This window comes from Salvia hispanica, chromosome 1, assembly GCF_029641045.1.
Source record: "Salvia hispanica isolate PSC_SH4W2 chromosome 1, Shi_PSC_v1, whole genome shotgun sequence".
NCBI lineage: Eukaryota > Viridiplantae > Streptophyta > Magnoliopsida > Lamiales > Lamiaceae > Salvia > Salvia hispanica.
Window position 1 is genome coordinate 68,777,196 of NC_142692.1, and position 17,435 is coordinate 68,794,630.

Sequence of the window (17,435 nt, forward strand, 5' to 3'; positions counted from 1 at the left end):
TTAGAACATAGATAAACCTAATCACAAGACAATACTACCATATCCAAATGAACTCGTTTATCAAAGATTAAACAAGGTCAAATCGAACCAAGTTTACCAAAGATTAAACAACCCAAGAAGCGATTACTCATCTTATATTATCTCGAGATTAAGCTATCATATAGCTAATGAATGTTAATACAACAAAAAGCAATAAATGTGTTGTTTTGTCTGGGGACCATAGTAGTGGTAAGTGGGCCGCACACCCACCGTTGACACGTCTCCATCACTCCTTTACGTACAAACTCACACTCTCTCCATCTCTATAAAATGTGTATATATCTCTCTTTCTCACTCATCAATTCTTATCCTTGTCCTTTTTCATATCCTTTCAATGGGATGGATTCCAATGGGATGATGTGACGAGGGTCTGCACCCTACCTATGCATGCATTTAACCAATTTCTACTTTCTCATCCTTTTTGCTTTCATTGCAAAATATTCATTTCATCATACATCTCTTTTTTGCTTAATTCCCTAGCTTGTCACACATAGTTTAGTGGGTGATTAGCTTTTGGTAGCATGTAATGCTCCCTCCATCCACTATTTATAGAGTCATCTTGACTCGGCACAGATTTTAAAAAATTGTTCGACTTTATAAAAAAAAGTAAAAGGAGAAAGTGAGTGGAATGTGAGACTCATTTAAAGTACTCCCTCCGTTTCATAGTAATAGAGTCATTTTGTCATTTCAGTACGTCCATTATTGTATTTCTCTTTTTAGTAAAAGTCAACACATTTCTTCTCACTTATTTACTCTTTCTTACTTTATTCTCTCTACATCTCTCTACCTTTTTCATTTCCTACTTTACTCTTCCTTTACTTAACCCACCTAACACAATTTTTCTTAATCTCCGTTCCGAAAAGAATTGCCTCCATTACTATGGAACGGAGGGAGTATTAGTTTTATATTGATTTATGAGTGTAAAAAGTTGGTGGCATATTGGATTCACACATTAAAAGTGGAATAAAGTAAATGGTTTTATAAATCGTAGATAAAATAAAAATGGCAAAAGGTACTTTAAATGGTGGAGGGATAGAGTATTTAAGTGGATATACTCTTTGAGGTGATGTAATAAAATCATAGTATTTGAATTACAATATGTTAGATGGAGATTATAGTCTAAGATAAATTCAAATTGTCTCACTTAAAATAACTCAATTGCAAAAATAGAAACATCAATCATGAGAATTGAGAGCGATGAACAAACACATAAAATAGACAAACAAGCACATAAAAATCAATAAATGGAAAATGAACGAATAAATACAAAAATTTTGCCCCCTCCAAGATTCAACAATCAACACAAGTGTGGCATTCATTTATAGTTGGAAGATGCATTCCCCATAGGTTGAAGGACTCAAAATGATTCTCATACCTCATTAACCTCACCAGCTCCATAACGGTTGTGACGAGACGTTTTGTAACGCTCGACGATTACTAGACTCACAATGATGACAGTCATCATGACTGTTGACCCCTGTAGTGGACTATGATTATAAATATGCTAGTCATCTCATGCATTCTACACCAATTCACAAATCCTTGACAGCATAAGCTCTCTCTCTCTCTACATTGTCTTGCGGTTACTAGACTCACAATGATGACAGTCATCATGGCTGTTGACCCCTGCAGTAGACTATGATTATAAATAGACTAGCCATCCCATGCATTCCACACCAATTCACAAATCCTTCACATCATAAGCTCTCTCCCTCTCTACATTGTCTTTCTTTCGAAGTTCTGCCCTCTTCTCCATCCAGTTCGCTGGAGCTTTGCTGATAGCGGTGCTGCTTCACCAGAGACGTAGCCGTTTTATCTTTGGGGACGAAACGTCAATCCGAAGAGACCTACCGGGGCGTATCTCATCTTGCCGAAAGAAAACTCCTAACAACTGTTCACGATTTATTTGTTTCAATTATTTCAGTTGTAATTTCGTTTCAATTTTTCATTTATATTCCTTCTTTTGGGTTCTGATTTATCTCTTGTAATCCACAAATCAACACTATTATCGCACATACACGTACCTATAGTGATCTACACTCCACCAAACATTTTAACGAAGATAAGTGCCTGAACTATTGAACACCGATCCTAGACCCCAAACCTAGATCTGGCCACGAACTAGTAGCCACTACGATGACCCCACCAAATCATAAAAAGGAATATCGGATTACACCTCTAAATTACACTATAAATCTTTAATTTTATATTTTAGGAAAATTATGTACTACACATTTCTAGGTCGAAACAATTGAGTAATGACCTTTTCGCAATTGTATCACAATATAGAGTTAACCAATATCTAAATGTTGAAACCATTAAACTTTTAATAATTACATCTTGAAATTCGATTTTTAGCCACATAAATAGTAGGACTACGTGACAAGTGATAATTGAAGTGATGATTCGAATAATTTTAATTCTTATTTTTCCCTAAATTAATACGTAACGTTTTGACATTGAAACATAACTTCACATTTAATGTAGTAGTAGCTTATATAACCTAGTGAAATAGTACTCTAATTTCATGTAATCATGTTATTATTTTTTAAATTACGTAATACTCCATATTATACTATGCGATGATAATTAGAGTATTATATTTAGATAAGACCACTATAATATATCAAATAAAACGAGACACACATTACATCATATTTAAGCCGACTTGATTGAATCAAAACGGCCTTTCGTAAATGAGAGTCTTGTGGTGCTATCGCTCGAACGATTCCTGTAAAAACGGATAGAAATCCATAGGTTCCATTAGTCAATTGGTGATAGGAGGAGTGTTCATTATAATACTATTTTTTTTCAATAGCCAACACCCTCCTTCAAACCCTTCAAGGTGAACCATGGAGGGGTTGAACTTTTTTTTAATCGGTTGGACGATTGGCCCAATTTTTTTTTTTCCGATCGGTTGGACCACTAGCCCAAATTTTTAGCCCAGATATATTGCTGGGTCGGTCATTTTTTTCGGTTTCGGCCAGATATACTGCTGGGTCAGTTAAATTTGACCCACCATCGGCGAGCCACTCTAATACCATGATAGAAATCTATGGGTTCCATCATAAAACCAATTGATGATAGGAGGAGAGCCCATAAAACTTATATATTAATTTCAGTTCTCTTTGTACACCGATATGAGATAATTCTAATATTGTTTTTTAGTTTCAATCGCCAACAAAAATATTGCAGCACTATTGTCTTTTAATTTGATGACTAAGTGTTTTATATTGCATCTATGTATTGTAAGAGCATATAAATGAACACAACGAAGAACAACGAACAAAGCAGAACAATAACAATTATAACACAGAAAATCTCCCCAGATGAAAAAAAGAAACAAACACATCAAAACTATTAGTACCAAAAATCGCAAGAAAAATTCATCTACAAAGAGATTACATAATGATTAGTTTAACAAGACAAATTTGTTTAACAATAATAACTTAATCATAATTCTAACAAGCTAATAGAGACTAATTAACCTACTAATGAGCATCACAAATTACTTATTTTGAATTGTGCATGAGTGCATAAAAAGCTTATTCTCAAACATACATGGAGTACCAAATTTTTTTCCATTTCTAAAAAAACACACTTTATACTCCAATTTCTTTTCAAAAAGAATTCACACACACACACACACACACACACACACACACACACACACACACACACACACACACACACACACACACACACACACACACACACACACACACACACACACACACACACACACACACACACACACACACACACACACACACACACACACACACACACACACACTTTCTTTATAATGTGTGTGTATATAAAGAAGCCCTCCATCCTAGCAACCAACAACTAGTCAAGTTTTATGCCACAAAGCTCTCAGACAGCTCCCCCTCTCTCTCCTCCCTCTCTCTCCAATAATTTTTCCTTTGACAAACATCAAACTCCCCAAACAAGCACCACCTTCATTCCCCCTTTTCAACTCTGCCCAAACCCACAAACATAGATAGCAAAGCAAAGAAACACAAGATGCTTCTCCCTGTCTCTTCCCCCTCCTAAATCCCCCCACTCTCTCTCTCTCTCTCTCTCTCTTCCACTCTCTCTCCATGGATTTCGCCCTCCTCCCCTCCGACACAGCCTTCTCCTTGCAAAATGGCGACGCCGACAAGCCCAAATACTGCCACGGATTCGGATTTCTCAAGCAAGACAGAGCAATAAATGAGGATGATTTAAGGGAGTTTAAGATGTCCAAGAACTCATCTTGCGGTGAGGGTTCGCTGCAGAGATCCAACGGCTGTGGTCTCTCCTCTGCAGAGATGCTCAGCTTCTCCTCCCCAAACCCACAGCCTCTCACATTGCCTTACTATCACTACTCCTCCAATGCATTTGCTAGAAATGCAGGTAAAGATTGGATTTTTATCTTTTTTACATTCTTGTTGCATGAAAAGTAGGAGAAAATTTGAAATGGGGTTTGTCAAGATCTTATCTTTTTGCTAGTATGATTGTTGGGTATGTTTTTTGTTTTTTGAAAAATTCATCTTGGGTTTAGTTTTTATTTTTTTATGGAAATATGCTTTGTGTCATCATCTTATCCACTCTATTCTTGGAGGCACTGTTTGTTTCTCTCACTCTCTCACTGTTGGAGAAGAAAAGGATAAAGAAAAGAAGTTGGAACTGTGGTTTGTTTTAGGATATAATGTTACACCACCACAAATCAAAGGGATTCAAGATTTTTTAGTTTTATTAAGGAAAGTTGAGGAAATTTGAAATGGGGTTTGTAAAGATCTTACCTTTTTCTAGTATGGTTGTTGGGTTGTTATTGTTTTTTGAAGAATTCATCTCTGGTTTAGATTTTTTTGTGGTTGTGAAATCTTTCTTGGAAGTACATCATCTTATCCCCCCTATTTTTGGAGGCACTGTTTGTTTCTCTCTATCTCTTTCACAAAAGAGAAGAAGAATTTGTGATGTTTGAGACTGTGGTTTATTTTAGGACAATATGTTACACCACCACAAAGCAAATTATTTAAAGATTCTTGTTTTTTAGTTTTATTAAGTGATTTTGTTGGATGTAATCATGTAATTGCACCTTTTTAAGTGTGTGTTGTTTTTGTAGTAGGGATGAATGGTGGAAGCATGCAGCATGGTGTGAGGGGGCCATTCACTCCATCACAATGGATGGAGTTAGAGCATCAAGCCTTGATCTACAAATACATCACTGCCAATGTCCCCATTCCTTCTTATCTTCTCAATCCCATTAGAAAAGCTTTTGAAGTTGTTGGTTTCTCTTCCCTCAGATCCAATCCTTGTAAGCTTCCCTTCTCTCTCTTAAGTTGGTTACTTTTTGTTTCCGTAGTTAATGTCTGAGGTCAAATGTCTCGAATATGTAATTGTGTGATTTTTATAAGCTAACTAACTAACAAACACTTTTTTTGATATGAGTAGTGGGATGGAATGGTTTCCATTTGGGATACTCCAGCACCGACCCAGAGCCGGGTCGGTGCCGGAGAACCGATGGGAAGAAGTGGCGGTGCTCGCGGGACGCGGTCGTGGACCAGAAGTACTGCGAGCGCCACATGAACCGAGGCCGCCACCGTTCAAGAAAGCCTGTGGAAGCCCAATCCGCCGCCGCCTCCAATGCCACCGCGAAGCCCACCGTTGCTAGGTGGGAAAATCTCAACAAACTCAAAAAATTAAAATATTTTTTTTTCTGCGTCCGCCACTGACACAAACTTTTGACATTTTTCTCCCTTTGTAGAAGTATTGTTGAGAACACCACCACTCTCTCCAAAACCAAGCCCAAAGACTCCCAACGCCAAGATTGGGAGCGGAACGAGTTCGGCCTCGTGTGCTCCGACTCGCTCGTGAACCCCTTAAACCGGAGCGAGCTCCGCCAGTTCATGGACCAGCCCGACCGCGACGCGGACCGGACACAGCTCTCCATATCCATGGCATCCTCACCCCCGAGATCAGGATTGTCTCGGGAGCTCGAGATGGGGCTAGGCTTGGGCAACCGCCCAAGCAGCAACAACAACTGGGCTCCCATCTCATGGGAGCCCAGTGCCATCGGAGGGCCTCTCGGGGAGGTCCTCCACAACACATCAACAACAACCACTGGCAACGCGAAACAGCTCAACCTCATCGAAAGATGGGACAGCCCCCGGCTCGACGCGTCTCCCACGGGAGTCCTGCAGAGGGGCGCCTTCGCGTCCCTCTCCAACAGCAGCGCGGCCGGCAGCCCGCCGCACGATGTGTCAACTTATCCATCACTGCTCTAAGAACAAGAATTGCTCACACAACCAATTCACTTGTAATAGTGCTAGATATTTGTTGTATTATTAGTTGAAACTTTTATGCATATTTTGTGTGGTACTCTTTGATTTATTGTTATCTAAATAGGCTTCTTGTTTGGTGGGATTTTTGAGTTTGAGATATATCATGATTTTGTTTTAGGTTGGTTGGAGGGGAGCATGCTTGTTTTGTGGTTGTGATTTGTAGTTGGTGGGGCATCTAATAACATATCTTTTCACTATTTAGTATTTATATTGCAATTAAAGGCTTCTTGACTTTTTCAGAAGTAGTACTCACTAATTTATTGAAAGGCCAAATCAAATTGGTTAAAAAAATTATTTAATTTTGATTATTAAATATCAGTGAATTCTGATTTTTCACCTACTAAATAAAGTTCGTTGATTTTTGTGGTTATTTAAAAACCAAAAATTCATTTATAGTTTGAGGATTTACTGGCAATAAACCATTACGTAAGTTATAAGTTTGATTTTTCCCTTAGTAGATAAAGGTTTGGACCATGAAAATCTTTTTGGATGCTTGAGAAATCTTTCTTTTCATTACTTTAGTCTCGTGTGGTCCATTTTAAGACTTTTCTTTTACTCTTCAATAAGAATAAATGTGACTTCACCACAAATAATGTTTTTTTGTACTCATATGGTAGATAATTTGAACGAAGAAAATTACATAAATGTTGCGAGTTTGACAGGAACCGGTCACATTTACCTAAGCTAGTTGGTGACCGAATTTAAAGAGCCTAAAAAAAGAGCATGAGTCACATTTATGCAGCTTGTCGTTCTCGACAAAGTTGTGCGTATATTTTGGCATCCTACTCGACCATGGAACGCATTAGATATTTACCCAAGCTAGTTGGTTCTTGCATATGAAATATTTGTGTTGAATATATATTTGTACAAAATCAATCTTCTATTGGATTTGGGACTCTGATCAAACACAAATTGCCAATGTCACTATTAAACCCTACCTAGAAAATGAATAATTGATTAAAAAACACTAGTATCATGATAAAATAAGGCATGACAAGAATTAGATAGTAATTAGCTATAAAGCATGATTGGTTACAATATTTATAGTAGAGATTGTAGCATTCTAATAGGTATATTATGATACTGGAGAATGACATTAAGCAGTTGCTATTTAAAGAGAATAGAAGACTAACAAAAGAATAAGATAAAATGATACTTCCATAAAATGACAAACATGATCCATTGTTTTTACAATAAACAAAGGCTCAAGACCTCATTCTTCCATCACTATAGTAAAATCTAAGCCAATGATATCTCTATATTCAGATGATAAAACACAAGAGAACAAATTCACTCTGAACCATCCCTAAAGAATCTATTCAACAAATCCATCACGTGCTCTAAAGACCTACATGAAAACAGAATAAACAAGCCAATGGCAAAGCTTCATCACAAAAAGTAAGCAATTCTCCAGCATATTCGGGAAAATATCAAAGCCCGGGTTCGAAGGTAACAGATCGAGTCCACTAAAACAGCAAAGAGAAGACATGAAAGTACCTGTCCACACAAATGTTGGGATAACAAGAAATATAAGCAATACAGATAAGGCAGCACATATTCTTCACAATGGCAAGCTTTTGAAAAGCCTGCGGCATCATCAAAGATCAATATACTTACAAAATGTGAGGTTATAACAAAAAGAAGGTTAAAGAGTGAAATTTAGGAATCAAAAGGACAAGAACCATTTTCTGGAATATGGAGGTGTGCGTAACCCAAATTTCTGGTATATTTTCAGTTAAATTCAGGCTTTAAAACACCACCAAACTCAATATGAGGAGAGGCCAAATATACAGCAAACAATGTGTCTACTTTGCTATATTTCAAATGTGACCAACTCCTTCAAAATCAGTTCCTTGATTTAAAATCAGTTATTAATCAAAAAGATTTTAGCAGCAAACTGCATAAACATTATAGTAACATAATTGTAAACAACAGCTAAGCAAATTCATATGGAACATCACCATCATTAAAACAGTACTATACCTAACAAAGTACCTAAACACAGGAGAAGCATTGAAACAGCTCAATTTAAGTCGATGTTAATGTGTATATTACTCATCATTTTCAACCAATTCATGATGCATTAATGTTAAAAACAGAAGGTGATCTTAGTGGACTTTTCTAAATCATCAAAACTCATGAAAGATACTAATGTTACACAAATATTGAAATTAGTACTGACAATTAATTATGACAGACTGCATACGTTTGAATATCCAACTTTGTTATGATAAAACTGTATCAATTTAGCCAAGCAAAACAAATTTAAGAAAACTGGCAAACAATGTGTCTACTTTGCTACATTACAAATGCGACCAACACCTACAATGTGTCTACTATGCTATACAGCTAACATAAGTGACCAACTCCTACAAAGTACATTGATTAAGAAGAGTTAAAAAGAGAGAGTTTCTTGATTTAAAAACAGTTATTAATCAAACAGATTTTAGCAGCAAACTGCATAAATATTATAGTAATATAATTGCAAACAAGAACTAAGCAAATTCACATGGAACAGCACAATCATTAAAACAGTACAATACCTAACAAAGTACCTAAACACAGGAGAAGCATTGAAGCAGCTCAACTTTAGTGGACTTTTCAATCAATTCTTGGTACATTAATGTTAAAAACAGAAGGTGATCTTAGTGGACTTTTCTAAATCATAAAAACTAAAAATATTGAAATTAGTATTGACAATTAATTATGACAGATTCCATATATTTGAATATCTCCAGTCTATACAAATTTAAGAACAGCGGCAATTTGTGATTTGCAATCCTGCACAGATCAGCACAGAAATGTTGAGCTAAAAAATGAAACTTTGACAGTAATTTTTCAGATATATTGTGATTTCATCAATTGAGCAACCGTGCCCTACAATCTTGAACCAAAAACAATAATAAAAATCAAATAAAATAATGAATCGAACAAATGAAAATTAGAGGTGGAAGCTCATATTCTATGGGTGTAAAATGAGTCTGTCAAGCTGCAGAAACAGCATTCAGTACGAGGAATTATTTTACAATCATCGCAAGCACACTCTAATCGCCACCAATTAAGATCTGGGAATCAACAAAAATTTAAGCAATTAACAGCGAAATCGCATTGCCAATTTGTGATTTCATCAATTGAGAACCGTGCCCTACCAAATTCACCGATGAAGATAACATTTTGAACGCACAGATCCAAAAACAATAACAAAATCAAAAAATCGAATAACAATAAAAGCAAACCAGCAGCTGGAAAATAGAGATGGGAGCTCATATTCTATGGGTGTAAAATGAGTCTGTCAAGCTGCGGAAACAGCATTCAGTACGAGGAATTATTTTACAATCATCGCAACCACATTCTAATTCCCAGCCGTTTCGATTTCGAATTCAACAAAAATTGGAAAATTAAGAAAGAATTCACACTGAAAACATAAATAAACAACTCAATCCGGAGATGGGAGATGAACTCTGCCGATGAGTGATACTGAAGAAGCGGCGGTGTGGCGTTTAAATAAAGGATTAAAAAATATTTTTCGAAACCCTAGCTGCTCTTCATCGCCTCCATATCTCGCAAATCTCGCCCAAATTTGAGAGGGAGAAATTCTGTTTTGGGCTTTATTGTTAGCCCATTAACGTTATATCTTTTGGTAAAAGCCCAATTATGTGAGCATAATCGACGGCCCAATAAATTTTTGGGTTCGTTAATTTTAAGCTTAAATTTAATGTTGATTATATTTTGCGATTAATTTTTATATTCCCTCCGTCTAAAAAAAAGAGCACATTTACCATTTTTGGGCATATACAAAATATAGAACACATTCATCTATCAAAAGTTTTCAACAAATAATAATCTTATAACACTACTTCTCACCTATTTTTTCTCCTTCTCTCTTACTCTCTCCGTCCCACAAAGATTGTCTCACTTTGACCAGACGCGAGTCTTAAGAAATACTATAATGAAAAGTGAGTTGAAAAAGTTAGTGGAATATGTGTCCTACTTTTATATACTAGTTTTATAATAAAATGTGAGGAGAAATGAGTTAGTGGAATATGGGGTTCACTTTCAACAATGGTAAAAGTGAAATGGGATAAATTTTATGGGACGGACGAAAATGAAAAATGGGACAATCTTTATGGAGCGAAGGGAGTACTTTTTTCCCTTGTCTCTTACTTTACCAATTCTACATTAAAACCCGTGTCATACACCAATTGCTCTATTTTTTTTTTGGACGGAGGAGTATTAAATTGACTAATCTTATTTAAAAAATTGTTAAGAAACACACATTAATAATCAAAACTACACTTAAAAGAATTCGAAAAATCTATTCGTTTCTCTACTTTTTGCTAATCCACAAAGATTCGTATTTGTTTGATTATAGGTTGTTGATAGCGGTTTAGAGTTCAATTTGTTTATTTATTTTGTGATATGGATCTCTTCGAATTCTTGTTTTCATCGACAGTGTGAGTTTGTGTCCTTGCAACACAATGGATTTGGCCGAGAGATAGAGCCGTTGGAGCTCGAGGGAGAGATCAAGAAAAGGAGCTCGGTTTGTTGAGCTGGAACTAGCCGTTGTGATCGGCAGTTATAACTGAATTTTGGAATAGAGTTTAGTTAGTTTTCTTCTTCTCCATTTCTTGTATATAGCTCGGTAATTTCAGTTGTAAAAGCAGAGTGAAACAATACACACAATTACACACACGATTAGGAGATTTCTACTTGAGCTTGTGATTAAGTCTTGAGTGGATGTATTGTGAGTGTGATTCTTGTTCTTGAGAGTGCATCATCAATAAAATTCCGGTCATCTTCTCCGTGGACGTAGGCATCCTTGCCAAACCACATTATTTCTTGCTTCGTGCTTTATTTTTCTTTTCGATTTTTTCTTGTGAGATCGGCGGTGCAACCCAACAGACAGCTACATTGGTCACATCCCGCGTCAAGGATTCTGAAGCTTATGAGGCAGTTGCATCGAACACTAGTGGTTCCACACCCAAGGATTTGTTCGAGGATCTAACAGAAGAATTGGAGAAAAAGGTGCTTAGACCTATTTTTGCCAGGCCTAATTCAGCATATATTGCTTGTGTAAACACTTTATATACTTCTTCCTCTTACCATTGTTTAACTACTTGTTTTCCTTACATAGGTTTCACAATCATTTTTCGCCATTGATAGATAAACTTGTCTATGATAGGGTCCTTGATTCAGCAGATATTGCCGAAGATCATCTCCAACATATCTTTTATTTTAGTTAGTTATCTTTAGATATTTTCCATATCCTTTTGTAGTCTTTTATTTTAATTATCTTTCTTGATTAACAAAGATTGTGTTAGGGTTTAGAATTCTATAATCGTATTTTCATTCATTGAGAAATAAAGTTAATTACTTGTTTTTAGCACCTCAACTAGGGTTTATCTTGTTCTTCTAATTGTTCGTTCAAATCGTGGTGCTCAGGCTCGATAGGTCAAGGACCTATCAGTCTATCTACTTGTTTTTGCTATAGAATGTGAGATCTGAATTGTTAATCACCCTTGTAGTAAATTTTAACTGAATTAGCCAATGCCTCCATTCCATGTTTGTGTATGACTACGGGTCTGCTTGTCGTTCGATTCTCCTCAAGTTCAGTTTCAAAGTTCGATTTGATATTTTTCTCCATGTGCGGCTGTGCCAAGTTTGAGATTTCTAATTTGTCCATGTGAAATTGCAGCTAGTATCCGAAGATCTTATTGATCGAGCTAAAGAGAAAGAAGAGAAAGAGGTTAAGAAACGTAAACGTCTCGCCAAAAGATTTAACTGATAAATTGAGCAGCACAAAAGTACGTTGGATGTACTTGAGGGTGGAAGGATGTGTTTGATAGTTTAGCTTAATCTCACATTTTGTTTACTTCATCTCCGGAATTAAACGTGTTATCCACGGGGGAGGAATGCAAGCCACTAATCGAGGAAAGCTCAGAGTACCGGTGAACTTCTCTTGATTGGTTACGATTTTGTCATGTGTTTTCTAGGTCCATTGGAGAAGAAGACTTCTGCAGAGAAGTATTTGATGAATATGTCTCTCGTTTACAAGAGAAAGCGAAGGAAAAGGAGCGAAAGCGAGAGGAAGAAAAGGTAACGAAAATCGTCTAACTAGAACATTGTCTGGAATTTCCAATTAATTAATCGATAGCTTTGATGGATTTCCAATACATGTATGTGCTTCTTTGTTAGACCATGCAATTTGAGATGAAAATCAACTCCGAATGATGTAATGTTCGCGGTTTTACATCTTTTTCTTGTCGAGACGGGGATTGAGATCTATACCTTTCGTCTCAGTCTTACAAAGGGAGATCGTTGTTTTACTACGACGTTTTTGAGTTGGGGATAGGGGGTTTGTATATTTGAATTAGCGCTTTGGTTATGAAGATATACTCCCTCCGTTCCATAGTAATAGAGTCATTTTGTCATTTTGGTACGTTCCATAGTAATAGAGTCATTTCCCTTTATAAGTCAACGCATTTTTCGACGCCTACTTTACTCTCTTTTACTTTTTTCTCTCTTCATCTCTCTACCTTTTTCATTTTCCACTTTATTCTCCATTTACTTAACTCACCTAACACAAAATTTCTTAATCTCCGTGCCAAAAAAGAAACGTCTTTATTACTATGGGACAGAGGGAGTACCATTTATAGGTTGATTAGGCATAGGGATATAGTTATGTTTTGTTTTTTGTTTTTCTCTTCTTTTATTGATTTTGATGTCGAATTTTCTTCTTTGTTGTGAAAATGGATGTATACTGTGGCTGGGGCTGAAGTATGTGTTACTTTATTAAATTTCTTTTTGTATTTTGTGTAATACTTATCTTGTATTTCTTCATTTGGATTATTTCTTCGTATTAACTTAATATGGAATGGTTATTATATCGTCTATTTGCTTACACTTCTGTAATTAAAATGCTATTTTTTTTTATATTTGGATATTGGTGCTAATAAACTTTTCAAAAATTTATGTTTTTCCACGAACTTTAAACTCTACACATGATGTCATATCACGAACTTAATAGTAGTATTAAACTTTCTAGACGTTTGTCCTTTTGCTTCATCTTTTATTTCTTTTATTATGTTTGGTCACAACTTTAAACTTTCATTATTTGATGGGGACTGCGTATCCATTTCCCATTGATGCCAAAATCTTTTCTTTTTCATGTAGTCCTATTTATAAATTCAACATTTCTAATGTCTATAGTTACATGCAATTATTATTGCACACCAAGTCAATCTCTCTAGTTAGTGAAAAATTGTACTATTCGATTTTGAGCTCTTGTGAGATCACTCGTCTCTGACAGATAAGATTGACAAGTAATGTCAGGATGCGTGCTGCTCATTTGCTTATATTTTTCTGTATTCAATTGTTGCTTTTCTACTGTAGTGGATGGTTTTAGATTATGTGTTTGTCTTCATTTATTTGTTGAATTTTTGTCAATGTTTCTGTTCTAAATTGCTAGTCCGTTGCTCGTCATTCCATGGCTCGAACGTTTGTATTGCATCGAGAAAAACACTAACAAAGTGTAAAAGTTGATTTTGAAATGATGATACATAACTTTAGATCTTTGAATAAAGTGAATCAGATACCATAGAAAAAAAATATTGCATGCATGCATGCATAGGATATTTTTATCATCCAATAACCTTCTTCTTTTGACCCTAATAATTTGGAAGAAAGTTTTGCTGTAATTATGATGTCTAAACTACATTTCAATCAATGGAAAAGTTGGTGGAGCCATTTATTGATTTACGGAGGATAAATTTATTAAGGAATTATATAACAAAATATTTCAAATTGCTAAATTTATAATGACACCAACCTCTAATCTAGATGTCAAATTTAAAAGATAATACAACAATTGTTCAATCTAAAATCATAATCAAAACAACAAAGCAGAAGCAAACAAGCAACACACATAAGAGCGTTCTACGACAATTCTTATCCATCAAAGAGTAGCGATCTCACCGTATCTTTAAGCAGAACAAGAAGTTCTAATATGAAACGCAAAAAACAAGTACTAGACGTCGTTTACCTATACATAAAAGCGGACCAAACATGTATAATTGGATGCCGCCTACCAATCATAAAAACAATCTACTACAAAATTATAGATAATCAAAGAAACCCTACAAAGACAAACTGGATTCACAAATTTTGGATGCAAATAGTAAAAATATATAAACCTATAATTGACATGCACACATTTTCATATTGGTTAGAATGTTCTTCCTAAAATTAGATTACTTCTACCAACACGTAAGAGTACGTTTTTGTTCAAATACTTATCTTAAATTCCTTTATTTACCCTTTTCATTTTCATACACGTTCCATTCAACATTCATATAAAGATTATAATAGTGATTCTCTCAAAAGTTGATAAAGATATGTGGATAATATTCAGCCACTATGGTGATTTTTATTATTCGTGCTAGTGAAGTTGAGATTTTACTATTCTTTGAAGTGACAAATGCTTAATTGTTTCGAACCTTTTATTGATTTTGGTGGTACACTTTATTTTAATTGACTAGGTGTCAAATTATTAGCTTTATGAATAATCAAATGTTCTAATATTTGCGGCTTTAATTTGATAATTGTTTCACATCGAAAAATATAAAGATAAAAATGATCAACAGTGTAGATACAATTATTCTATCCATTTTGTCCAGAGATTGATGTCTCTTTAATCTCTATATTAGTCCTTTGGGAAAATGTGCATACAATATAGTAATTGTTATTTTAGGTTAGAATTATGTCTTTGGAATTACAAAAAATTTATTCGTTAATTGAGATTAAGATGAAAAAACCTTTATCCAATATTCTAGAAACTACCCTTTTATTTTTGTTTACGGTAGAAACATTTGTTTTTGTTTTTATTCATACGTTGATTTCTTATTGTTTATATTGATTTTTTTTTTGTATTGTTTTCTCGGTGCCCGCAATTTTTGAATCGATATTTTTATTTAATCATAAAAAGAACTTCGAAAATAAAAAAGATTTCGGATGGGACACTCAATAGTGGCACAAATTATGTTATATATACATTAGAGAGAGAATTTCACATCATGGCCTCAAACTAATCTTTAACTGCCTAACTATAAAAACACTATAAAATAAAAATAAAAATAAAAATAAAAACACTAAGCCTCAAATTTTACATTATCACACATCAAAAAGTGGTTAATTAATTGATTAAAAAACTCAAAACCACATATAATGCATGCATGAGAAAGATAAATCCCTAAAAATGAGGAAAAGGAGTAATTAGGGATTAGTTTTGAGCCGTAATTTGTTGTAATTAACGTTAATATTATTGTAGCATCATAGTTGGTGCTATGATTTCTTGTAAACCGGCGAGTCTATGCTGAAGATAAACCGATTCGGATAATAACCGGTTCGATTCCCGTTGGACCAAGTGGCATTGGTTAGCGAGCGCAGAGAGCCGGTTTTCAAGTTCCCGGTTCTCAAGTCTAAGCCGGTCCGCCTCGTTCGCGAGGTCCTCTCACTACAAAAAAGGAGGTGATTTGCTAGCACCATTGTGCTCGCAAAAAGGTAATAAAGTGCTCGCAACAACCCGATTTGCTAGCACACTGCGAGCACTAATTGTGCTAGCTATAGCGCTTGTAGCAAATTTGCGACCATTTTGCGAGCAAAAGTTATTTTGCTAGCACCTTTTTGCTCGCTAATAGGAGAAGTTGACCAAGCTATATATGTGCTCGCAAATTTGCTAGCAACTCTAGTTGCTCGCTAATAGGAGAAGTTGACCAAGCTATATATGTGCTCGCAAGTTTGCTAGCAACTCTATTATGCTCGCAAGTTTGCTAGCACCTCTATTGTGCTAGCAGGTTTTTGGCCATTTGTATTCATCAGCAATTCTAATATATATATTTTTTAATTTATTATTTGGACAATTTATTAAATAAAAAATCATAATGACAATAAAAAAGTAACAAAACTAAAAAATTATATAAAATCAATAATATTGTTTTACACTTTTAGTTTATAAAGACTTGAGCTATTTTTGACTTATCATTTCGTCAACCTATTCACTGACGTTCATCAACCGTTCCCACCTCCTATTTTTTTTCTCTAAATCTGGGCGCAACTCGCATTTTGCTGTCTAGTTCAGCACGTGCTGCTGCATTTTGCCTCTCCAACTCCGCACGTGACAACTCAGTTTGCTTCTCCAACTGCTCGCGCACCTCAATAGTGACTTGCTCTCGCTGCATTTTTATTAAAGACTGAAGCAGTAGATTTTACCATTTTCTAACACGAGGCTTTATCTCCCAGCAACCTGCGATCCAAATTTACATGCATTTCATTCATAACGGTATGCAAAGCTAAATGATTGACTTGACTACTATAAAAATACTAGCAACAAAAAATAGAACTGTTTTGCAATTCGAATTTTGTGTAAAATCTTACTCATGTTCACTTCATCTCCTCCCAAGTGAATGAATTAGTACTTGAAGATCTTACTGAAATCTGGAAACAGAATATTAGCACTTAGTTAGCTGATCATAGTTTCCGGGATGAGAAATGAGAGGACCACATTTCATAAACAGAAATGAGATGTATCAGAGAGAATCTCATTCATAGTACCATCCTTATTTTCTTTACTTCTTATTCTCGAGTCACTGACTCTATATCTCTTGTATGTAGACCTAGTTCTAATACCATTTAGATAATTAAGTGAGAATCCTATATTTTCTTCTAATATATGTACTACAAAAAGGTAGCATAGATCCAATCTATTATAAAATGTATAAATACATATGCAAAACAAGAAGTGCATCTTCTCTGTGTGCCTTCTTGCACATCGGACATTAGAATAATGAACATCAGCATTTATTATAACTTAAGACAGTAAAGCCAAATACTTCACAATAAACAAATGAATCCGGATATACATAAGGGGGATTTACCTTCACATAGCGAAATCCTTGTGGATCAGCACAGCTCTTGCATCCTAACATGATCCCACACCTATACTCCATGAAATGTGAATTATTCTGAGTTGCATTCACATTACAATAACACAATAATATAGCATAACCTCAA

At 35.2% G+C, this 17,435-nt stretch overlaps 1 protein-coding gene, 1 long non-coding RNA gene and 2 other non-coding genes across 5 annotated transcripts; 2 read left to right on the forward strand and 2 right to left on the reverse strand.

Moving 5' to 3' along the window:
- Window positions 1–3,891: 3,891 nt before the first annotated feature.
- On the forward strand, window positions 3,892–6,450 carry LOC125218631 (growth-regulating factor 1-like). 2 transcript variants are annotated; one of them, XM_048120345.2, is made up of 4 exons: window positions 3,892–4,437; window positions 5,150–5,341; window positions 5,479–5,698; window positions 5,792–6,450. In XM_048120345.2, the coding sequence occupies exons 1-4, from the start codon at window positions 4,143–4,145 to the stop codon at window positions 6,309–6,311; spliced, it is 1,227 nt and encodes a 408-aa protein (XP_047976302.1). In that variant the 5' UTR covers window positions 3,892–4,142; the 3' UTR covers window positions 6,312–6,450. The 2 variants fall into 2 exon arrangements, with proteins under 2 accessions (XP_047976302.1, XP_047976303.1); XM_048120346.2 differs by having other exon boundaries at window positions 5,153–5,341.
- Window positions 6,451–9,318: 2,868 nt separating this feature from the next.
- Window positions 9,319–9,409, reverse strand: LOC125185797 (small nucleolar RNA snoR8a). Its single transcript, XR_007170294.1, has one exon. It is a non-coding gene; the product is annotated as a small nucleolar RNA snoR8a (small nucleolar RNA).
- Window positions 9,410–9,626: 217 nt separating this feature from the next.
- On the reverse strand, window positions 9,627–9,717 carry LOC125185796 (small nucleolar RNA snoR8a). The gene has a single exon (XR_007170293.1). It is a non-coding gene; the product is annotated as a small nucleolar RNA snoR8a (small nucleolar RNA).
- A 1,080-nt stretch (window positions 9,718–10,797) lies between these two features.
- On the forward strand, window positions 10,798–13,187 carry LOC125217587 (uncharacterized). Its single transcript, XR_007175757.2, has 2 exons — window positions 10,798–11,393; window positions 12,064–13,187. It is a non-coding gene; the product is annotated as an uncharacterized LOC125217587 (long non-coding RNA).
- Window positions 13,188–17,435: the final 4,248 nt, after the last annotated feature.

What these genes read in the sequence shown, in the direction of transcription:
- LOC125218631 (XM_048120345.2), top strand. Translation starts at nt 4,143, where the DNA reads ATGGATTTCGCCCTCCTCCCCTCCGACACAGCCTTCTCCTTGCAAAAT. An exon ending in TGCATTTGCTAGAAATGCAG is followed by an intron (nt 4,438 to 5,149) that starts GTAAAGATTGGA and finishes TTGTTTTTGTAG; the next exon opens with TAGGGATGAATGGTGGAAGC. An exon ending in GCGAAGCCCACCGTTGCTAG is followed by an intron (nt 5,699 to 5,791) that starts GTGGGAAAATCT and finishes CTCCCTTTGTAG; the next exon opens with AAGTATTGTTGAGAACACCA.